We start from the raw sequence: 24,103 nt of genomic DNA, 5'->3' as shown, positions 1-24,103 counted from the left end.
CATCCCTGTGCCTCATTCCCGCAAGGCCACAGTTGGTGGCGCTGAATGGTGACAGCGCCTTTCCTGCCCTGCAGCCTGCTGCACCGCCCACCGCTCTCACTCAGTCATGGACGTGGCTGTTCTGAGTGAGTCTTGACACCTTTTTCTTGGTGTATAATATGCACACACCCTAACATTAGACGTCGGATTTTCACAAACAACACGCCCACACAGCCACTTCAAGAAACCATCTTCTAAGTGATTTGATGTTCTTTGGAGTTACTAGTTTTCTGTTGAATTTGCTTTTTTGTTTTTAACTTATTACAAACAAATGTAGCTTTGTTTACTGTATGACTATAGTGTTGGGGGGAAAAAAACCAATTTTTCTTTTTGCAGAAAAACCTGCCATTGCTCCGCCCGTCTTTGTGTTTCAGAAGGATAAAGGACAAAAGGTAAGGGGCTGGTATGTTCTCTCTTCACATGATTACTCTGATTTGTTTTCTCCCAGAGGGCTCTCCCAGGTCACATGGCCAAAGGTGCTTCTATCTTTTAAGCCTCCACACGGAGCTTGAAGGGAAAAGGTCCTGTGGCTTTAAGTTACCATGGTGAGAAGTTAAGACAGGCATGTGTGGAAAGGGCTCAGAAACTTTGCTTTTAACAGTGGCAGAAAGCTACTTTCTAATTCCTGATGCTTCATTTTAGAAATACTACTGTACATTAGGAAGAATAGGAGAGAAAAGGTAGAAGGGAGGGGGGAGGGAAGGAGGGAGAATAATGGTTGTTAAGGGGGAAGACAGGACCGTTACAGATTTTAGGGGGAGATTCTGACTCCCAACCAGCTTGGCCTAAGTGCATTTATAGTAATTATTAGTTGACTTGCATTATGTATTTACCATCCATCTTTGTTATTCGTTGCTTCCCCCTCTTGGATTTTAAATGTCCTGGTTGCCCTGATGTTGGAAATAACTTGCCTAACTTGTAGCAGTGAGCTAGCCCCTTGTTAAAGTTCTGATCCCTGTGGCAGTAGCATTCCGACCTCACGTGCTGCTGTTTACCTAAAGTTCTTGATTTTGTGTCAACCCTGACAAACAGTGTGGAAGGTCGAGGTTGTGTCCAAAGTTAGTTGATGTTCTGTGGTTGATGTTTCTGAAGGTTTTATGTGGACTGTGTGTGTCCAACAAATGGATGGTCCCTCCCACAGCTGCCTCAGGACAGCAGATACAATGGATTACCCGTTGCAAGATTTCAAAGTGAGGGACCAAAGTGCCGCGCTGGATTCAGTGTGTTTTGAAATCTGTTTGTATCTTGTTGATAAAAACAGCATTTGAGAGAATCTCCCTCTGGAGACGTGTAATCCACAGTCGAGGTGCTCTGGTGGATTTACAGCCCCCCCACCCGGTAGGGTGGCCAACTCTGAGGTTTTGGGGCCTTCTGGTCCGGAGATTTGGGACTCGGGGCAGCTCAGCTGCTGCTCCTAGACCCCATCCCTACGTCTGAGAAGAGAGGCCAGACTTCCTGTGTGGCCCACATTGTCCTGAACTGCATTCAGGTACTGTGCCAGGAAGAGAGCATGTGTGTATGTGCAGGGGGGTAGGAGGGAAAAGTGGCTGCCCAGCCCCCCCCCCCACACACGTACCCCCTTGCAGGGTACCTTCTGTGTGAGCCGGGGCTGATCTGCTAGGCTTCCTGTCACATTAAACTTTCCCATTGTTAATTCTTTGCTACGGGGCGCCTGCGTGGCTCAGTCGTTAAGGGTCTGCCTTTGGCTCAGGGTGTGATCCCAGAGTCCTGGGATTGAGCCCCGCATCGGGCTCCTCCGCTGGGAGCCTGCCTCTTCCTCGCCCACTCCCCCTGCTTGTGTTCCCTCTCTCGCCGGCTGTCTTTCTCTCTGTCAAATAAATAAATAAAATCTTTAAAAAAAAAATTTTCTTTTGCTAAAGAAAGAATCAACACCCGAGGAGACATTCTTCCTGTTTTGTTTTGGTTTTCCAGGTGGTACTTTCAAGACACATCAGCCTCTGCGGTCTCCTCTCCCATGGGCCCTGACCAATACATATAACTTAATTACGTGTATTTTTATCATTTTTCTTTGGAGCTTCAGTCACTGTGAAGGGGCTGATGCATTTCTGCTAGCTTTTAGAAATGCCTGTGTTCAATTTCTGATTTAGACATCAAAGTTGGATCTCTCAGGATTTTCTAGAATTTCAAATTTTATTATGATCTTTTGAACTACTTTTAAACGGGTCCGCAAACTAAGGCCTGCCACCACCGCCCGTTCTTGTAAATAAAGTTTTGTTGGCACACAGCCATGCCCACCCTGTGCCCAGTAGTCGAGGCTGCTTTCGCACTGTGACAGCAGAGTGAACTAGTTTGGATGGAGACATATGGCCCGCAAAGTCACATATATTTAGTAGCTGACCCTTTACAGAAAAAGTTTGCCAACCCCAGAATTAAAACAAGTGATAAGAATTGATAATTCTTTAAACCTAAGACTTTCAGACAACCGGCAGGATGAAACACTAAAATGTAGTATTTGTTTGGCCAAATTTAAAGTATTTTTTAAATTACTAATTTCCATTTCAGTACTGTTTTCACAGTCGAGGTGGTTCTTATCTGTTGTCTTGTAATTCAAAGGCTAACTTGCTCCTATTACCCCCAGAAGGTTGGGGTGACGTTGAATCACAAGAGTAGCTAGGAAACTGCTCATCATCATCTTAAAATGTGCAAATGTAGTTCTCATCAAAATATTGACTCAGATCCAACTCTAAATGGGCTTCTAAAAATAACTGATCTCCAGCTCTTCAGAGTTCAGCCTCTGCTCCTGTCATGCCTCTGGGACAACCTCACTGGCAGGACGCAGGGAAGCTCTGCGTGTTTACGGAGGAGGAGCCTCTGTAACTGTCCGTGAGGGCCGCTGTCTGAGCTGTCGGGTGGAGAGTGGCCAGGTGGAGACGGAATCCTCCTTTCTTCCTCTGCTGCTTAGGACAGCTCAGAAGTGAGGCAGAGAGCAAGCTGCGTAGCTGAGACAGCCAACTTTGTTTCTCCTCGGCTTCCCATTTCCCATTTCAAGGGAGATGGGCGGGCAGAGCTGCAGGGAGCAGCCGTGGTGCTTCGGACAGAAGAGGAAGTTTGAGCCTCTTTCAGGTCTTGTCTCTCTCGCCGACTTCCAGCCCGTCTGCCCCTCACGTGGCAGAGGCAGAGTGGGGAACAGGCCGTGCGGGCTTCTGTGGCTTGTTTCTCCTTTTCTCTTCAACTTTGTATTTCGAAAATACTCAAGTCCTCAGAGAATCTGAAAGAATGGTACTGTGGACACTTGGGGTGTCCCTCACGTGGCTTCACCAACGACATCTTTGTCATAAATGCCAGAAGCGCCTGACTCTGAGTGGTGCCCATCTGATGTTTTTCCCCTAAATCCTTCTGCAGGAGGCTTCTGGGACTAGGGCCGTTCCTCTCTGTGGCCCCGCTGCTACTGTCACTCCTAAGAAAATGATCGTGAAGTCAGAAATGTCCTTCAATACATATAGTCTGTAATTATGGCGTCCCAGTTTTCACCAAAATGTCCCTTATAGCTATTTTTTGAGCCATTTCTTGATCCATAAAGATCTTGAAGTCCCATTGTCAGCTGTGGGACCTCTGACTTCCCTTTCAGTGAACAATCTCTAAACCACCCCGTGGGCTGTGCTTCAGAGCTTGTGTCCCCCCTGCCAAGGAGAGCACCCACGGGCCCCGCTGTTATTACTGAATCATGATTGAGGTAAAAGATTTGAAATCAACAAGAAAGAAATGAAGCTGTCAGCCCAGGCATTTTGTTTTCGTTTTTGTTCAGTAGCAAAGCCACGTACGTGGCCTTTTCTGTCCTTCCCATCCAAGGCCCAAGTTGCATTTACAGCAGGCTGCAGATTGGTGGCGGTGGCCCGGGCACCAGTGGCATCAATTGGTCTCAGGGCAGGTTGTCAAATCCCCCTGTTGTTCCCGGTTAGAGAGAGTGGTTGACGATTTGAACTCCAGTCCTAACTCCTAAAATCCAGGCCCCGAGCCTGGCTGACAGTGCTCGCTTGTCCATCCTTCCTTCCATGTTCTCACGCTTCCTCAAGAGGGCGCTCTTCCTGAACTGCTTGCATTTCCTCATTTCTGGTTTTAGTAGCAAAAATGAAACTTTTTTTCGTAACTGCCTTGCGTGGAGACAGTTTTTTTCTTTTTGATGTGAAGAGATTTCGAATCTTCTTGGAAGGTGGTGGTTTCATGGACTGTGACAACTGTTTTTTTCAGATACTTTATCTTCCAAAAGTTTATTCATCTGAACAGGTGAGGCTTTGAGGTCTCACTTGCAGGGGGATGTCTGTTTGGGAGAAGGACAGAAAGCCGTTACAGGAATGCTGTTGAGCAGGAAGTAAGGCGTCCCTGAAAGCGCTGTCACAGTGTATTTAGACCTGCTTTTGAAGCTTACTGTTAATGTAACAAGCCTATCGTGTTTGTTTTGGGTTTGTCAGCCACATGTATTTTAGGATGATGTCAAAGACTACCAAAATCTTGATGTCTGATGTTAACAAACACGTTGAAGAACTACAGGTCCTGTCTTGGTTCTCTAGCGCTCACTTTTCTTGTCCAGCACAAACACTCAGACCCAAGTAGAAAATGCTGCAGTGGCACATGTGTTTCTTTCTGCTCCTCCAGTGTAGGCTTCAGTTCAGTGCCACCAGGGCATTTGAACACTTATGCTGTAAAACCAGGGGTTAAAAAAAGAAAATCCCATGTGGTTCCACTTAGAGATAGGCCATTTTCCACCGAGCTCTGGGTTTAATTTTCTCTTATCGGGTGTTGGCGCAGGGACCAACCTTCATGTCCTGAGCAGGTTTGAGGAACAGCTTGAGAAGGAAGGCCTTGGTGTGTGTGGATCTCCCCTGGATGGGAAGAATCTATTTTGGTGATTTTTTAGATGTACGGATGAGTTAACATTTAGTTTCTTTTGCCTTCCTCAGAATGTTTGGAAGTTCTCTTAAATCCTTTTTACAGAGTTCTTTTCACCCATCACCTTTAAGAACTAGCCCCCAAGCCCTATCTAAAGAGGTTTTAGTCACTTCACACTCAGAAGAAACATGGCCAGGTCTGTGGAAAGACAGGGCAGCCACTTAGTTCATAAAGCAAAAGAAATGGCTCTGTGTTGTGGACGACGCCAAGGAGGAGATCTGGGCACGAGAGCCCATCTGTTCCAGGACACTGGCGTTGTAACCCATTTCTCAAGAAAAGAGTCTTGGCCACAGAGCTCTGGGCCCACAGGAGCCCTCCAGAGTCCCAGGAACCACCTCGAAGGATGCCAGGGATGTTGTGCTTTTGAGGACAAAGGCTTCCAGAACCAGCTTTCCCTTGCCCTGGCTATTTTCTAAATACACCGTTGCCCAGGTGTTTGGGGTAAACTTGGGAGAATCCTAGACCAAGGGGCTCCCTTCTCCAGCTGAACTCCTACCCATGTGGTACAAAACCAGCTCTCCCTGTCTCTGTCAGCTGGTTTGGTCACCACACATCTGCACTCACTGAGGCGAGAAAGTGTTGCCTTGATCTCAGGTTTAAGCAGAACAAATTGAAAGGTGCTGGAAGCACTCTGGCAGAATACAGAAGCCTGTGAACCCTCTATGCCCTGTTTTGTAGCTGTGTGCTATTCCAGGCCTGCCTTCCCCACCTCAGTGGACAGAAATGGTGCTGAGGGCCAACCACCCTCATCAGTATTCTTGCAGAGATGGGTCATTAACCCCTAGGGACGATGAGACATCATCACCCCTGTTCCCCTCTGATAGAGGCTCTGCCCCCATTTTGGTCACCAAGAGTGTTGTTCCTCACTCCCAGCCCATAAACATGGTAGCTCCATGCTGCCTGTTTTGAAAATGGGGGCCCAGGCCTCCTGCAAAGTTAAACTGCAGCCAAGTCCATATTCATTTTCCATTCTTTCATTCTGGAAGGCCAGTTTTGTCGAGCAAAACAACAGCATGTGCCAGCTTTCTTGGCTCATCCTCCCAGGCAGGAGCTGCTCAAGTCTGAATGTCTCCAGCCCTTTGATCCCTGCCCACCCCCGTCCCATGTTGCAGCCTTTATTTACATTGAAGGAAAATTGTCTTTTTTGCTCCCAGTCCTCTGCAGAGCAAAAAGACTTGTCGGATTCGGGAGAGGAGACTCAGGGGGAGGCTGAGGCCCCCCACCATGGCACGGGTCACCCCGAGTCAGCTGGTGAGCATGCCCTAGAGCCTCCTGCCCCCGCTAGCGCTTCAGCCAGCACTCCTGAAGCCCAGCTTCTTCCTTTCCCGCGAGAACTGGCAGGGGTAAGTCCACCTCCACCCAGCACTCCACAGCCTGGGGGTCCCCGCCCAGATCGGCCCCTTTCCCTTCGGGTTCCTCAGATCCGGATCCTAAACCACAAGCAGCTGATGATAACTGAAAAGGTGGTCATGATCTCTGTAGCTCCCTTTAATTCTTGCCGCCAAAAAGTCAGGAAAGATTGGGTCCTCTTTTACATTGGAACTTTCTGAGCGGGGGAATATGTGAAGCTAATCCTGTTTCCTCAACATGAGGGGTCAAAAGAGGGATTGGATAATGGGGTAGAACTTCCAAATCAAATTCGACCCCCCTCTCCGTCCTCCCACTTTTCTTTCTTCTCTCCCTGAATTTGGGCATTCAGGTTCAGGGTCTCAGAAACACCAGAAGCCCCGACTTCCTTGATCTAGAGGACGAGGAGGTGTCTAAGGCAGACTGCTTTGCAAGACCACTTGTGTTTGGACTGTGGTTAGGCTGTGAACTGCTTGTCTTCAATCAAAGCAGGAAGAAGAAAAGACTCTTCCTTTGAATCCAGAGGGAACCCCTTGAGCCCTTTATCTTTGTTTTGAGAAGGCTTTTGAAGATTATAGGTGGAGAAGATTGTGAACTCTCCAGAACAAGAAATGTCTTGAGTGTTTGGAGGTTGATAAAATGGGAAAGGTAAACATCATCCTACATTCAGGATTGAAAACTCTATGTGGGTACCTAAGCCCCCCCATTCTCGTGGCAGGGTAAAATGGCTCTCAGGCAAGGAAACAAGGGACCCTGCTGTGTACACCAGGCACTGGGCAGCCATCCAGGGCGTCACAGTCCCAGACTTCAGTGATCCCTTTTGTCACATCACCAGTCCCCTGTGTTCTCAAGGAAATCATTAAAATTCAGTTACAGCCACCAAACCTGGGACACACAGGAAGAAGTGATGTTGAGCAAAGGTGAGGTTGGAGGCCAGTTTTAACATTTTGGAGAGGAGTCCGTGTGTGGTGGGAAAAGAAGGAACAGTCTTCACCACTTGCCAGGTAGGAGTGACAGGGTCAGTCCCTCATGGCATACAAGTGGGTTTGGGCCCAGTAAAGATTCCAGCCAGGAGGCAGTCACACCAAAGTGTTCTAGGGGCACAGCCCTCATGAGAGCACTAGAGCTGACAGAGCAAGAATGAGGAGGTGATCACTTTTTCGGTTGGGGGCCTAGCAGCTCCTGGAACCTTCTCGTGAGTCAGGTATTGTGAGTTATTGTGCCTTTGGCCTTTGCAAGCACAGGAAATCACGTTCTCAGTTCCCTGAGAACAGATGACCTTCATGTGGATCTGCCTAAGAGGCTCCAGGGCCTTTTGCGGCTGCCTGGTTTGAACAGCAGGCCTATAGAGCAGCCTCTGACTCCAGGGGCTGAGGGTTTTCAGTTGAGAGCAGGAAACGGGTAGGTCACAGAGGTTGAGGCGCAGCAGCTGCTCCTCCAGGGGCATGTAGGGGGTCTTACCTTCTGCTTGTGGCCAGGCCAGATGTGGATTTCTGAGGCCTGGCCAGTGGGACTTGACTTCTCAGTTCTTGTGGACTTTGGGTCGGAGGCTCTAATCCCAAGAAATTCAAACCATCCCCAGCCCGGCCCTGCAAGGTCAAGTGTTAATAGTAGGGAACCTCAGGATGGGTTGTGGGTCACTGTGGGAGGAAGTCAGGACGGGGGCGGGGGGGGGAGTAGTTGATGAACGTACCAGCATAGCGGCAAAGGCCGTGCACATGACACACACATGTGCTATTTGGTTTTAGCGCTCGTAACTATAAGAACCCCCAGTTCTGTCAGAAGTCCCTACAGTGCCACTGTCGCATCATTTGGGGACAGCTCTGAGCCAACCAGGGCTCTCTCCGTTGGGCTCTCAGCACGGAAGACTCTAGCTTGTTGCCACTGGCTCCCATTAACTGGCTTTCTTCAGTGACTGGGTGTGTTCAAGGCAAAGTAAACGTTTTTTAGGTCAATTAGGGCATAAATCAAGGCAGATGGAACCCGACCCCAGCTTCCTCTTGGGCTGAGGTGTTTCTTTGGTTAGCTAGGACTAGTTGCTTTTGCATCGAAACAGATTTCCATCTTGTCCCGTACCACACTGGAATTCAGGAAACCACCCACCCTTACCCAGCCAGTCTCGCCCATCACGTTTAATCTGTTCTTTACTGCATGATTCCCTCGAGGGAATGTAATGCTTCGAGCTCTTTGTAATAAATAGTGGTTCGCTGAATTGTTGCTTACAAAGGGCCTGCTCGTCTTTCAGTCTCCCCAGACTCTGGCCATCGAAGACTCAGTACCGGGAACAAGCCTCTATATATCAGACTTACTGGCTCTCAGAAGACAGCTTGGAGAAGACCAGACCACATCCAGATTAAGTTCTCTGATCCGGAGAAAGCAGGCAGCTCTTAGTGCTTCCTCCGAGCCTGGCTTAAGTCCCCTGGACTGAAGCGCAGAGCCAAAGCCCTGTGGAGCCTGAAATGTGTTTATTAGACCCACCAGGAAGCTTAGACAGGTTCTGGAACCAGACCCCTGGCTGGACAGCTTCCCTCATCTTCCAGCTTCTGCACAGGATTTGACCCTCATTCTGCTCCCGCCCAACATTCAGACCTTTGGAGGCCACAGCTCTTTTTCTTTGTTCAGTGTCTGCCTTTTTGGTAAGAACTTCTGAGCTGGTCACCTCAGTAGCAGAATAAACAGCATGGAATTGGCCAGTATTCCATTTAAAGACAAGGATGAATCAGCAGGCCCCTCCCTTGATTGATTTTTCATCCTGGGCATCCATTTTCGTGCAGCCACAGACAGCGGGCTTTACAACCGGCCAGCCAATATCGAAATCACTGAGGCCCAGGCAGACCAAATGGGTGCCTGGCGTGGTCTCGTTTTCTGGTCTTCTCTTGGAAGTCAGGAAGGCCACGAGTGCTATTCATTCCTATTTACTCTCCCTGTGTGTCTGTGTGTCAGCTTCTGAGACACAGCGTCCAGCCCCATTCCTTCCCCTGGACTGGCCGAGCACCTTTGTTCTCCTGGAGGCCGCACCAGGCAGCCTCATGAAAGCCATGTTCTTTCAGGGCTTGGGGGCGCGGGGCGCAGAATCCTTGATAAATGTAACGATTGTAAATTTTCACTGTTTCATCCTTTACAAAGAACTGAAGCTTCCCACATCTACAGTTCCAGGGTCCCATTCCGGGTTAGATGTTACCACCTATTTTGTACTTGGCAAGGATGTGCACACCTCACAGAATGAGCAGCTCCCCCCGAGGTTCCTGTGGCTCTGAGGAGAGCAAGCCACCGCTCCTGCCATTTTCCCCATGCGTCCCCTGCGTCCGCCATCGTGGGGCCTTTGCAGCTTCTGTAAGCACAGTTCACTCGTTCACGCCTCCTGACACCAGGGCTTTGAACTGAAGGGTTCTCTTTGGGCTTCTTTCTTTTCTGCCTCCTTGTGTAAGTGTTGATTTGGGGTATGTTCGTCATGGTGTCCCAGATGGGCACTGACCCCAGTATCATCCCAAAGCCCTGACACTCACAGAGGTGGATTCTACTGTGGGAAGAGGCAGAGGAGGAAATGGGACTTTCACACCCGCTTCTGCCCTGGCTCCTCCCCAGAGAGGAATCCCGGAAGCCTGCTCTTAGAGTCTTCCTCCCATGAGTCCCTTGGCAGTGGCTTTGGATGCAGACTTCCGGGGTCTGAGGAGCTGCAGCTGCAGGGCACCCCCCTGTGTGTATCCCAGGCATTGTTCTCAGCTGACCCCTGAGTGGCCTCTCCGTCAGTCCGGTGAGGGCTGGCCCCTGACTACCAGGCTGCTGTGTCTGCACAAAGTGTGTGTGGAGCTGGCGTTGGCCTCGTTTTGGGCCAGGGTGGCTTAAAGGGGAGTTGCTTCACCCCAGACCTTTCCCTGTTAGGAGAGAAGACAGCACGAGACTGCCAGACAGCAGGCTCAGACCTTCAGTGCAGTTGGGGAGATGGGGGGTACAGACATCAGGCTTCTCACGCTGGCCACCATTGAGGATTTCTGGAAGAGTTGGCATATCCAAAGGCAAGCAGAAATGACTTCCTCGTACCTTCTGTCTCCTTCCTTGTGCTAGCTCCTACTGAGGAGAGTTGCTGGCATCAGTTTCCTCACTGCTTCTGAGTTGGCTAGTCAGACCCCACGGGAGATTCCAGCAGCTTCTGAAAGGTTCTCCCTGGTGGTGTAATGTCCTGTGTTGTCCTCTTCTGTCCTTGGCCTCCCAGCTTTCCAGAACCAAGAGGCCAGTCACGGTGTCTCTTAGAAGAGATTTGAGGTGTGGGTTTGAGGGTCTCCTGCATCTGAATGTTGTCTGGCCAGGCACTTTTCTTCTCCAGGTCACTGAAGGGGCTGTGACCAACTCGGGATCCATTTGTGCAGTGAATACATGCTGATCGTCTTTTGTGCACAGCATCCTGAGGGGTGTGTGTCTGAGCTGTGAGCAGAACAGCCAGACGGACACATTAGATCATTTCCAGCTGGTACACAAAACAGGGCAGAGGCCCAGGGGAGGCTGGGCAATGAGGTGGAGAGGAGCAGCTTCCCCTCGCCGGGTGGTGGGGCAGTGAGTGAGCATGGGTTCACCCTGGAGGAGGCTGGGAAAGGCCTTGGTGAGGCCACACTGAGCAGACCTCCAGGAAGTGCGTCCCAGGCCTTGGGGGTGGCACACGCAGAAGGAATGTTGAGGCAGGAACAATGTTGGCATGTTCAGAAAACAGGAGGAGGCAGGCTGCAGCGTGACAGCAAGGAGGGATGGTTCAGGAAAGACAGCAGGGGACCCAGAGGCCGCAGCTCCCGGTCCGGGCCCACTTCTGGGGAGGGTTTCCTAGCACTCATCAAATTCTAAAGGAAACTCAGATTCTTGAGAGGTTTGGGGTGTTGTTGGCATAGATAAGAAAGTTATGTGTCATTAAGAGCCCCACAATATACCAAGCAAAAACAGAACCGAAGGGAGAAGAGACGATTCAGTCACAGTCTTGCAGAGCTCAGCACCCCCACTTCAGTAGTCAGTTGAGCATTGGGACGGAAGGTGGAGAACAGAGAGGGCCTGGACAGCACTCTAAACCCAGCTGCCTAGCAAGCAGTCTGCCCTGGAGAAAGAACGTCGAGGGCCCTGTGCTGCAGAGTGCCCGGGACGTCCTTCAGGTCAGACAGACCATTTGCTAGACCACAGAACAAGTTTTGATAAACTTAAAATGACTGAAATCATGCCAGGTCTTTTCCAGCCACCGTGGAATGATATGAGAAATCTGTAGATTTCTGGAAATCCACACACGTGGAATTGAGCCCAGCTAGCCAGCAGGGCAGAGGGAAGGTGGATGTGGAGGCCTCTCGGGATTGAGGTGGTGGAGGAATGCCCTTTTTGGCAGCTGAGGAAACAGGAAGCCGGGGTCTGATGAGCTTTCAGGGCCCCTGACAGGACCAGGGGCCACTGTTCTATGTGTATCACAGAGACACATGCCTTAGTAGCTTCTCTGAGGCCCGCAGAGCGCCTGTGATTTTTGTCCCTTCGCTGAACAAATGGCCAGGTGAGCTTCTGCTGTGGGCCGAGGATCAGTGCCTTCCTGGGACTTGAGCTAGTGGGGACCCTGGCACAGGTGACACAATCAGAGTGAGGGGTGCAGAGGAGTGCAGGGGGCAGGGGTGACGGGTTTCTCTTGTGAGGAGCCAGGGAAGAGCGAGCAGAGTGAAAAGAAGTCAGCTGATGAGGGAGCAGTGTCTGCAAGGTCATTTCCAGATACCAGGAGTCGCCCTCAAAGTAGCAGATCCCACGGGATCCGAGAGGCTGCCACGTGTAGGGTTACTACAGCCGGGATGCTGCTTGAATGACGAGAGAGAGGCCAGGAGCCACAGGACCAGAGCTGGGGTGGGCCCAGCCACTGTGAAGGAATAGGAAGGAGGTACCTGAAGTCTGTGCCTCAGTGATGCCACCCAGGGAAGGGGATGGTCCCAAGAGAAAAGGCCTGCTGTGGCCGTGGACCCAGTGAAAGAAAGGCGCCGCCAGAGTATGTGTCTCAGCAACACCCCCAAAGCTGAGTTCTGGGCTTGGGACCCTCTTAACAACCCTGACCCAGGTCCCCCACCCTGACCCCCTCATCTGGCTGCCCAGGGACTTGACCACATTCTGACTCTTGTGACACCCTTCCCAAGGGCATACCATCCGTCGGAAGCGAGCTTGCTGGGAGAGCCCTCCCCCCCAAGTCCAGGTGTCAGCCTTGGCCAGGTGTCAGGTCAGAGGGAGGGCTGCCTCACCTGCTTATCTCACTGACCCCTTCCGTCTCCCTGGGGGGGAGGTGCTGGCACCCCCATTTGCCAAGGAAGGAAACAGAAGCCTGGGTGAGTGAAATGACTTGCCCAAGGTGCACGTTTAGGAGGTGTGGGAGCGGGGAGAGTAAGCTCTGCGGGCCTCCGGAGGGCTCGAGCACCGCCACACTCTGCTCTCGCCGTCCCGGCGCCGGTGTGTGCCCGTCAGGAGCCCGCTGCTTGACTCCTCCAGTGTTCCATTTCATCTGGGGCCCTGTGGTATGTTCACAGTCACCCCAAAGACTGTTGAACCCCTGTTGCATCAGGAGGGGTTTGTTTCCAAGCACTTGTTGGATGGCCTCCTCGGAGCCCCCTGAGCACCCGATGCGGCGTGGGGACGGCAGTCCCCCTCATGCTTTCACCGAGGCTCGCGGCGAGCACCTCGAACGCGCTAGAGCAAGAAAGGCTTGCGTTTCTGACTCAAACCCAAGTTGTCGGCCCACTCGGGAGGAGTGCGTTCAGCTTGGGTTCCCTTTTTCTCCCATGTCTCAGGACGGGGTCCACAAACTCCGGGCCTCTGTCTGCAAGCTAAGATGGTGGGATATGCGTGTGGCCCCTTCTGGAGAAAGTGCCGCCCGGGGCTCACTGTGCTCACAGCCCATTATTGGTGTTATTTAGGGCAGTTGCTGCCTTTCCACCCCGCCCTGCAGCTTGCAGAGCGCTTTCCCAGGCATGCCTCCTCTAATCCCGAACAGCTCCTCGAGGCAGGTGGTCCTCGTTTGGCTAAACTTGACCCCTAGGGACTTTTCTGAAAATAAGAAAAGTGGCTCCTCTGCTTGCTCTCGTGCAAGCGACCCGGGAGGAGTGATGTTCACCCCTCGACGTTCGCTTCTGGCTGCTTGGTTCTGAAGAGTTGCAAGTCTGTGAGGGATTGGATATTATCTGGGGGTGGGAGCGGGGCTCATCTTAAGGCCTCTTGATGGCTAGTTGTTCACATTCTAAAACTAAAGGTTGTTAAGGAGGAAATTCCTCAGCCACCTTCTGTCTTAGCTTGTGATTTCTCCATAGGTTATGTGGTCTGCCGAGTTGTTAACGTTTGACGCTTGTGTTCTGAACACTGTGCAGCAGACTTAGGTCCAAGGCATCGAAGTTCTCTGTTGCTCTGGAAGTAATGGTCCACCTTGAAGCAGGGTTCCTCGCCGTGGAATGTGCCAGGGCAAGGAACGGAAACTGCTGCGATCCGGTGTTTGGCCACCATTTTAACAGGCCTGCTGCCCTCCAGAGTGGAGTGGGTCGCTTGCCAGCTCTTGGCAGAATGAATTTCAGCCAGATACCATTTCACTGTGCTTGAGTTGGGGGATGGCACACAGTTAGCTGTGACTTATGGAGAGACAGAGAAACCGCTCTTTGTGTGGTAAATGCGTTCTCAGCCTTTAGGAGGACTCCTCAGCCCATGGCCTGGTAAGGCAGGCACAGAGGGTTCCTGGGGGGATTTTTGAGCGTTAGGTTGAAAGTGCGTCCGCGACTTGGGTGCATGAGCTCAGGGACTTGGCTCTCAGCGCTGCATTTCACAATCTGTTCATGACGGAACTCAGGCTGCTGGGTGCTGGGCAGCCCAGCCCTCGCTTACCACCCTGCCCTGTGCTCTCGTTTCAGAGGCCAGCTGGAGGCTCCAGCCCCGAAGGTGGAGAAGGTGAGGAAATCTCTAAAACTTCTCGTTCTCTTTGGTTGTAAAAGTGGCAGCAGCCTGATTTTCTCCTCTTCCTCCTCCTCATTTTCTGTAGATTCCGACCGAGAAGATGGAAATTACTGCCCTCCCGTCAAGCGAGAAAGAACGTCCTCTTTAACCCAGTTCCCACCTTCACAGTCAGGTAACCTTTGCAGACCACTGCCAATCAGTGAGAGCATCTGTGCTGATGAGCCTGCCGTCCCCCTGTGATGCCTCAGACTTGGTGTCTGTCTCCTGCCCACATCCAGTTAGAATCGATCTGAGAGTCAGTCTCTGTCAGGAATGAAGCTGGAAGTGCCCCCCCCCCCGAATCAGTGACACTTAATAGAGGGTCGTGACCTAGTGGACTAAAAGAAGATGCGCCAAGAAATGGTCGCTCTGAAATAGAGGAAAAGGACAGTCAGGCCTGTTAGGGGCTCTGGCCATTAATTACATGTTCTCCTTCCCAGGTTTGTGCCTGTGTCTCTAGACTGAAGGTGTAGGAAGTGGGAAGCAGAGTGTCCTCCTGACCCTTCAGCCATGTGCCTAGAGCTTGGCAGTCTGGCTGAGAGCGCAGACACACACAGTATCTATGGAACCAAGTGGCCCCAGAACACACTTTGGTGATGGAATGCCGTGAGCTCCCAGAGCAGGAGGGCTTGGTGGAACCTTGAAGGGTGGGCCAGGCTAGGACCCTGTGGAGGTGGCTGGGCCCGAGAGTGTGGAGGCTCTGGATGGGGGCCGGCAGACCAGCCCGGGGCTTGTTACAAAGACCAGTGCAGCAAAGAGACAGTTTCCCAGGGTCGAGAGAGATGCTGTGGCTATTTGGTGGGAGTTCTGTGAGCCTGGGGACAGCCTTGCAGATTCAACAGTAAACACTGCCTCAGGGCTTGCTCCCTCTCCTCCCCATCTTGACTCCCCCCTGGCATCGTCCATCTTCTCAGTCTTGGCTCTCTAGTGCAGACTTAGAGACGCACATATGTTCAGAGAGGATCTCTGATTACCCGACTTGGCATTCCTTCTTGGGAAGTTCACGTAAAGCATTTTATACCTGCGAATCTAAAGGATAGCACTTTAAGAGGAAAAGATACCCTGGAAGGTTGTTTCTGCTTTCAAAAGTGATGCAGATGTGATGGGAAGGCACCATGTAGCAATCCTTTCGAGATCCTCCCTGCAACACACTGGATTTCACTCCTGTTTCCCTTAACACTCACTGTGGACGTTGCCACACCCTTTCTCACGACTGCTGAGACCCTCCTGAATGGCTAAGCAGGCCTTGAGGAACTGTCGGGACAGTTAGCAGTCGGGCTTCAGGAGACTTCCTTTTCTCCCTTGTTGCATGGGCGTTCCTGTGAAACAAGGGAGCTTGTGCTCCCTCATGATCGATTGTATTCCTTCCCATTCACCGCCCCCTGCTGCGCCACACCTTGTGGCAGAAGGTACCGCAGAGAAGAAGAGAGGTGATTCGTGCTATGGCCATAGGCTGCAGGGAAGGACAGCCAAACAACCAAGCATTTCCCTTCTCCTCTAGCGCACTGGCATAGGAAATAGTCAGCTCTCAGTCATTGGGGTTGGAGACAGGAGTGGAGCCAGTATCTTGGAAGGCATGGTCTGTGCCCTGCGTTCTGATTCTGCTTAGCTGTGTTCTGTCTACCCAGTTCTTCAGCTCTGAGGCCCATTGCCTTATTGCCTGGCCCACACCCACGAAAGCGTTAGATAAGTGTAAAGTAAGGTCCTAAATGGGTGAGGGGACAGGTTCAGCCAACCAGCAAGCCTCTGGCAGGTGACAAGGAGCAGGGTCTGAGGCTTGGAACATCCAGGTCGTTCTGCTTCCCTCCTGGCTGCTCCCATTGGGACCTACAGTGCCAAGGAAAAGCCAAGGGCATGAGGACAAGATAGGCGGCCACAGTAGACCACAGCATCGAAAGGCCTGGTTCATAATGCTGAGCCCCTACAGTGGGGCTTAGAGATCGAGCCTTCAGGTGGGATAGGTGATCGGGTGCGTGTGTGCCCTGCCTACTCACACTGTTTTTCCTCTTGTTCCCTTCCCTGCCCGCACCTCCTTGTCAACAGTATCAAAAAACAATGTTTTTATGCCATCAACCTTCTGCGAGCCATCTGCAGGCAATTCTGACTCAGAACCAGGTGAGCCCTCCTGTCCCTTTGCTTTACTACCAGTCACTGGGGGTTTTCCTGGGATGAAAAGCAGTTGATATTATAAAATAAGACCTTAAACAGGAACGGGCAATTTGAAAACCGGATTCTATTCCAGTTCCTAAATGTTTTCCCAAATCTTCAGCTCATAGTTTTGGAATCCAGTGTGAGGCAGGCTTCATAAGCCCTTAATTTTTTGTTTGTGCAGGAGGGCCTGGTCACAAGGAGTCTTTAAGGTGTTGGTTGGTTTTTTTGTTCTTTGGTTTTGTTTGTTTGTTTTTGTTTTTTAAAACAAAAAACAACTATAAAGAGGTGTATTACTCTTTTTTCTCAAACTTGCACACAAGTAATACATTCATATCACTTTTTTAGAAAGGCAAATGGAAAATACATAGAGTAAAAGAATCTGTCTGCCCGTCTCCCTCTCCCACCCCCAAGGTAACTGCTGTGAGGTCGATGGAATTTTCCAGACCCCTTTTCTGTGCATTAGAGTCTCACATTAATCAATATTACTTAGACCTGTTCAGATAAATATGTAAGCATATTTAATCACAGCTTTAAACCTTGAAGGAAAGTAGCTTGCTCCCCTCTGAAGACTATGGAGCCTTCCTTTTTTGGTCTTTCGCTAGAGATCCAGCTCTAAGATTTCCTGAAAGTTTCTCCCACGTGGCTGAAATTCCTCATAAAAGATTTAATGAGCAAGTTCAACTACCCGAATTCTGTAACCCAACCTGCCTTATATAAATTCATTGCCGACTTCAAAAGCATTGCAAGATAAGTCTTACTCTGGCATGAGGGCCATGTTTTTATAACTTAGGGGGTTGATTCAATAGCACCATTTCAAACAATAGAATTCATTTTGACTCTGAAAGCAGACTTTTTTGAGCTGACTCTCTCTCACCAGGTCCTGAGGAGTTTGGTTTGTCAGGGTCCGTGGGAACCCCCGAAGTGCTGGCTTAGCAAGTAGCCCTGTGAACTGTAGGGGCAGTGTTAGCCCAGGTGATCCTGTTCTGGTCTAGGGGACCAGTTGCTGAAGTACGCATCTAGATCGCCTTGTGCTGTCGATTTACATTACAGATCTCTCCATCATCACCTCTAAGATCTGTGAGTGATGGTCTCACTCCCCTCTCTTGTTCCACGAAACCTTTATCGTGCAGCACTGAGAGCAGGGCCACCCTGAGAAAAGGGGGTTGCCAGGCCTGCTGAGGGGTGCTGACACAGCCTTGCTTCCTGGTCCCTGAGGCAGGGTGGAGTCGTATCAGCCTTCTTCCGTCCTTGCCTGCCTGCCTTTCTTTTGTTTTTTTGCTTTAATTTGGGGGAGGGTGAATTTTTAACTGATGGAAGAATTTTATAAAGCACTTCCATATCCCTTTGCCCATTCGATTTTCTCCATTCGTCCCAGTGATGTCCTTCAGAGCAGAGGGGTCAGATCCCAAATCATATACCCCATATCTCTCTTTCTATCTGGAATACTTCCTCATTCTTTGCTTGATGTTTATGGCTTTGAAGATTACAGACCAGTGATTTTGGAGAAGTTTTTCTGTCTGGGTTTGTCCACTGATTCCTGGTGGTTCTGCCCGGTTGTGCCTGTGGGGCTGGAGTACCACAGAAGCGAAGCTGTGTTCTTCGCGCTGCACCGTCCCAGGTGGCACATGGTGCCTACCTGGCCTGGTGCCTGTGGGGCTGATTTTGCTCACTTGGTTAGAGTGGGCTCTGTCAGTTCCTCTGCTGTGAGATCATCCCCTTTTCTTCTGGAGAGATACTCTGAGACTCTAAGAAAGCCCATTCCTCTCACTGTTGCCCTCCAGTGTCCACCTCCACCGATGTTCTCTTGCTTGGATTAGTCATTACTGTGATGATCGATCGCCAGAGTGGGGCGGGGGGTGTGCCTTCACTGTTATTAGTACGCTTAATTGGTGCTCTGTAAGAGAGCTGTCCTTTCTCCCCACTTAGTCCCTTGTTACACTGTACAGCAAGACGGACGCATGGATTCCTGCTTCGGTCAGCAGCTTACATTCTGTCATTATTAGTACAGAATTTCTTTTAATTGTCCCAGATTCGGCTAGCGGGAGTCCCACCAAACAGGTACCTATGTCCTTTTGACACAGCTCATTATTCTTTTAAGCACTTTTTTCTGTCCTAACAAGAGGCTCCAGGCTCATCATCGTCTCTTACAATGGTCCTTCTCAAAGGGGTCCTTCTTAGTGGAGCATGGTCTCCAGAAACCAAGGTCTGCGTACTCAGCAAGCTCAGCGCCATCGGACTCTCACTGTGCTGGGCCCCTCAGTCCCAGGGATGGGGACACCGCCCCCCCGTACCTATGCACATCCCTCTCTGTACACGTACACACATTTCTTTGTCCATATCTGTCTGCATGTGCAGTAACCCTGGGTTCACATGTACACTTCCAATCCAGCACCAACAGGGTTCACTTGAGTCTCCCTGCTTCATAATTCTACCTGTCTTTCTGACAGAAATCTGGCTCCCTTTGTCCACAGTGCATGTCCCATTGCTCTACCCTCCTCGCCAACCCCGTACATGCCAAGCACCCTCCCACCTGCCCAGCCCCCACCTGTCTCCTCTTAGAGTCTTTTCAGTTCTGGCATACACCAAGTTGAAGTTCCCCTGGGGGTAAGCATTGCTTCCCGCAGACATCACTTGGGGTCTTCCTGAGGCAGGGCAGAAAGCACCCTCAAAGGAACCCACTGGCTTTAGATGTGATTAGGAGGAGGGTGGAGGCTGCTTCACAGGGAACCACCTCTTATCCCAGTGAGCTCACGGTGGGGCACGTGGGTACCCTCAAGAGGACACCGGTGCAGTCACTCATGCATCCCAGTGACCCTGTCATGTGTGCTAGGGCTCTCACCATCAGCAACAGCTTTTCATGTTCCCTGGCCATGTTGTAGGCAAAGTGAGTTTTTTGAGGCCATGAAAAGAGAGCATGTCTGTTTTGGTGAAGATCGGGCCTGCAGTGGGCCTCAGCTTGCTGCCCTGTGAGCACACCTCCTTGCTGCCTTGGGCTCCTTCTGTCCGCAGTCCTCAGTTGCCATGACAGGTGTGGCATGCCTTATCTGTCTTGTCTGTGGTCTGTTCCCTGCAGCATTCTGTGATTTCTTGTGCGTCTGCGGGGTGGGCCAGGTGCCAGGCCTGGTGCTAGTGGGTGCTCCGTGGCCGTGCTCATCCAGGCCTGAGCCCCCACCCACTGGTCAGCCTAAGCTGGCTGCGAGGGTCAATTGCAGCTAGCATTGCTGCACACAGAGCAGAGAGGTGGAGATTGATCAACGTAAGCATTGCAAAAGCAGCTGTAAAGCCTTTTTCAGATTATCTCAATTGTGAACTTCATCTCAATTGTTTTTGATGCTTTTAAATTGCCAGTCATCTTCTGAATAGTCCTGAGCTTTGGAAATGTGATTCAGCATTTGTCTCCTAAAGAGGCACATCTGGCAGCACGTCTTCGCCTGCATCTGTGGTGTCTGATTCTCCTGTGTGTCGTTTCTGTGACCTCTCTTATGAGAGAGACCCCAGCTCCACTAACGCAGGCTCGTGGAAGCCTGGTAGATTCGACTCCTTCATCCTAACTGGCAGTGAGAGTTTTTATAACCCTGTTTTTGCCCAAGGAGAGCGGTTTGGCTGACCAACATGCAGGCAGCAGGAAGAAGCCTTTCCTGCTTCACTGAGAATTCCGATTTGACTTTGTTTTATGCCTCAGAGTTTGGTCTGATAAGGCATTTGTGTTGCTTCCATGTGCAGTCGGTTGGTTTTTAGTGTTTCCACAGACTTGTGCAGCCGTCACCATAATTAATTTAAGACCATTCCGTCACCCCAAAGAGAAACCTCGTCCCCGTGACCAGTCACTCACCACCCTCTTCCCCAGCCCCTGGCAACCAAGAATCCACTTTCTGTCTGTGGGGATCTGCCTGTTCTGGATGTTTCATATAAATAGAATCACATACTGTGTGACCTTCTAAGACATCTTCCTATTTGTTTGTCTTTCTTCCAACGATGTTTTTTAGTTTTTGTTTGTTAAATTTATTCCCAAGTACTATTCTCTTTGGTGCTGTTATAAATGGAATAAGATGTTTTTGTAAACTTCATTTTTGGATTGTTCATTGCTAGCGTGTAGATAAACGCAGTTGATTTTTGTGTATTGATCTCGTTCCCTGCACCCTGACAAGGGTTTTTTCAGATGAGTTGGACCTTAGCCCAAAAGTGACGTTGCCTCTGGTGGCCTAGAATGCTGCCATCCCTGTGCTGCCCCAGGAACAGACCTGAGCTGTTGGAGTCAAGGCTTTTTATGCTGATCTTTCCTGTCAAGGCAGATTAGACTGTCCCCACCTCGCCACCCCTTAGGAGATAGGCCAACTCACCAGCACACACAGATGACCACTGTGGCCCAGTGGCCCAGCTGAATCCAGGTTTTGAGCCATCGCCCTGCTTCCTTCCCTTTCTTTGTCCTGGGCCTTCCAGTGTTCTCAGAAAGCAACAAGGTGAGGCTCTCCAGGCACATCTGGAAAGAGAGAGCAAGCCTGCTGTCTGCCACCTTTGATCTTTCACCACAGAAAACGTGTCTCATTTCCCAGACATATGCTGGTAGTACAGAGGTTCCTCCTGATTACAGATGCGTCCTCCAACAAGACAGGTCCTCTGAGAAAGGGAGACGGGTCCCAGGGACCTTTATTGGGTGGCTCCCTGACATTCTCCAGGGCTTGTGAACCCGACAAAGCTCCTGGCAGGCCGCTGGGTGAGGTGGCCCAGGGGTGGACCAGCCTTGCACTCACTGTCACTTTTGTCTCGAATCTTCAAAACCCCTGTGGTCTTTCATTGTCAGCTCCTGGCCTGGAGCCAGCACTTCCTGCAACCCCCTGGCACCTCCTCATCCAAGCTGCCTTATAACTTTGGTGGTTGAACCGGGCTTCTGTGTTTCTGTTTTAACTGGAGACATTTCCCTGGTTCTCTAGGCTCATGGCTACTGAGATCCGGACCACAGTCTTCCCCTGCCCTTGACTCTCTCAGCTTTCCTGCTGCCCCCACTGCTACCTCCTAGGCAGGCCTGCTTTTTATCTTTTGTCTTATGCTTGTAGAGGAGAAGAGCAGTGGATTCCGGTTGAAGCCACCGACATTGATCCACGGCCAGGCACCCAGCGCAGGTAGGTGCCCGCCTTTAAGGAGGAAAGTGGAAGGGCTTTCTGCCCCCTCCTGCCTCTGCAGCATCTGTTTGCACTGCTGCCTTAGGCAGCCCGGCCGGCATGCTCCAGGCTCAGCCTGCTCTCTGGGTCATCTCAGTTACCTGGCACATGAGCACTGAAAAGCCACTCTTAAGGAGCCCGTCTGACCAAGGAGATTGTCCCCACTGTGAGCGTTCCACCACCGAGGAGGGGGTGGGTGGCGAGGAAGCAGACTTGGCTTGGTATGGGGCTCTGTGCCCAGCGATAGCTCATTTGGTTCAGGCTGTGTCTCCAGAGCATCCCAGCCCCATCGTGCCGCAGGGGAAGCCTCATTAGCAGCGTGTGGCCACGATCCAGTGGCCTGCTGCTGGGGAGCAGGGCCTGGCAGTGGTGCAGAGTTGGAAGCATTCTCTCGTGCTTCCTGCCCAATTTGTGTTTGGCAGACAGATTTTCTCAGCGTTGCACTTTGAAAAGCAGGTGCAAAGGGTGTTTTTATGTGAGCCCGAGCAGAGTCCTAAACGCTGGGGGCTGCCTGTGGCTCTCTGCTCTCCCTGCACCATCTGTGTTTGATCCTTGAGCCCAGCACTTGAGGACAGCTGCCCCTTGGTTCCCCATAGAGCATTACTGCACTCACTGAATTAATTTCCAGAAAGCCCCTGAGAGCCAGTACGGGGCTGCGTGTTTCTGCCTGTGATGTCCAAGGGCCCCAGGCAAGCTGACCTCTGTTCTCAGGTCTGCCGAGCCAGAAGCCCAAGGAGCAACAGCGGAGTGTGCTTCGCCCGGCAGTGTTACAAGCCCCACAGCCCAAGGCACTCTCACAGACCGGTAAGAAATGGCCCTGGTGCCCAGGCTCGCACGGCAGGGTATAGAACATTCCCAAAGTTGGCCTGGAACAGCTGTGTCTGGTGACTTTGACAAAAACACAGGTGACTCTGGCCATATCTGCTGAATGCACACAGAAATAGAGAGCTGGGGAAACAATCCTTTAAGTCCATGGTGAGCCCAGGGAAGGCAGAGTATGGTCCCACCTTCTCCCTGCGGCACGAGGCCAAGGTGACCACTAGGTAAGACATGCTTTCTGTATACGCTGGCTTCATAAAAGCTGGCTCCCTCCCGAGTGTCTCCAGTTCACCTGAGCATGTTTGCAGGCAAAATTCCGCCGTGTGTGTCTGAGAGACTGGAAGGGTCACTTTGGTTATGTGCATAATTTTATCTGCTTTGCCACCCAGAAGACCTAACTCTTAAACCATATTTCCATGATCTCCGCATAGGTCATGGTGTTCAGTTGGCCCGTAATTTCTTTATATTAATGAGCTTTTCTTGTCTTCCTCTTGGTCTCTCCCTGTAATTCAAACATTCTTCATCAGAAGCAATCCAACATCCCACATGAAGGAAATAGTATTTCTAAAGAGCTTCAGCGGGAAGGCTTTTTTATAAGTTATGCAGACCAATCAGCCAGATTTAAAAGCTGTGCGCATGACGTGATCTCAGCTATTTATAGGGAGAAGTGCATAGAATCAAGATGTTATGAGTAAAACTGTGTTTTATAAAACTCATAATTGTGCTTTGTTCAATATATATTCTTTTTTTCTCTTTTACTTTAGTTAGCAGTATCACTTCTATGTACACTGAAAATTCATGCAGTTCTTTGTGGAATAAGCAATAAGATATTCTCACTTCTGTGAGGTTGTAGTTCTGGGTTCATTTGGGTTTTTTTAATTTAAGAATTTGTGATTTTTAGTAATGATACCAAATCCTTTTCTTTAAAAAGGAGAAATTACACGATTGGTCTAAGTGGTAGAAGGGAGCGCTCGAGGTCCCACACTAAACCCCCGTGACCCCCCCACTGTCCTCTTGTCCCTGCAGTCCCGAGCAGCGGCACCAACGGGGTCAGTATCCCAGCAGACTGCACGGGGGCAACATCGCCCGACAACCCCGCACGGAGAAGTCCCTCCGATGAGGCGCGAGCACTTGAGGTGTGTCTGTGCTGGGCAGGGAGCACGTGAAACTCCTTGGGGCTTCGTTGAGTGTGTAGACAGTTAACTGCTCTGAGGGGCGCCAGGGTGGGCCCATGTTAGGGCTTTCTGGATTTCCTCAGCGGTGTACGTGCGCAACTGCAGCTGATGTCCATAGTTGCTAGAACGCCAAGAATGGTCTGTCCATGGTTCCAGAGTGCTGCACTGCCTGGGCCCAGCACCTCCCCGCGGCTGGGGTGGGCTGGCTTGCCAGCGGGCACTCTGCCCACTGCCTCTGGGGAGTCCGTGGGGCTGGAGGAATGGCTTTCATTGATGAGGTCTTGTGCCATTTGATATGGAGAGATGTCTCCCCTCCCTGTTTCCACACTTGAACAACTCCGGGACTCGTATATGTGGGCCGTTCTAACTGAAGAAATCTGCCTGGGGAGTCAGTTCAGAAGTTCTTGAGCAATGTCTACGGTTCTGGGATTGCATAGGCCAAGAGCATGTGTTTTCTAGTAGTATTGCCCAGCAGCTGAAAAATGAGGGGCGTGTTCTTCCGAGCCCGGTTTGCGGGTGGCAGAGGCAGATTTGATG

General features: G+C 50.9%; 1 protein-coding gene across 9 annotated transcripts in view; it reads left to right on the top strand.

The window, feature by feature from the left end:
* Nucleotides 1-24,103, top strand: part of RANBP3 (RAN binding protein 3) — a 53,986-nt gene that overhangs the window by 18,953 nt on the left and 10,930 nt on the right. For 3 of the 9 annotated variants that reach the window (XM_034657600.1, XM_034657598.1, XM_034657596.1), the window contains exons 2-9: nt 376-431; nt 6,102-6,290; nt 14,181-14,217; nt 14,309-14,395; nt 16,306-16,377; nt 21,468-21,533; nt 22,284-22,376; nt 23,418-23,527. In XM_034657600.1, the coding sequence (XP_034513491.1) occupies nt 376-431; nt 6,102-6,290; nt 14,181-14,217; nt 14,309-14,395; nt 16,306-16,377; nt 21,468-21,533; nt 22,284-22,376; nt 23,418-23,527 (710 nt within the window). Of the gene's footprint in view, nt 1-375; nt 432-6,101; nt 6,291-6,820; nt 6,943-14,180; nt 14,218-14,308; nt 14,396-16,305; nt 16,378-21,467; nt 21,534-22,283; nt 22,377-23,417; nt 23,528-24,103 lie in introns of those variants that run through there. The other 6 variants (XM_019793280.2, XM_034657599.1, XM_034657604.1 and 3 more) reach the window with 4 other exon arrangements.

This window comes from Ailuropoda melanoleuca, chromosome 4 (genome assembly GCF_002007445.2).
Source record: "Ailuropoda melanoleuca isolate Jingjing chromosome 4, ASM200744v2, whole genome shotgun sequence".
Taxonomy (NCBI): domain Eukaryota; kingdom Metazoa; phylum Chordata; class Mammalia; order Carnivora; family Ursidae; genus Ailuropoda; species Ailuropoda melanoleuca.
The sequence above is the reverse complement of the archived record's forward strand: the minus strand, read 5'-3'. Positions and strand labels throughout refer to the sequence as shown.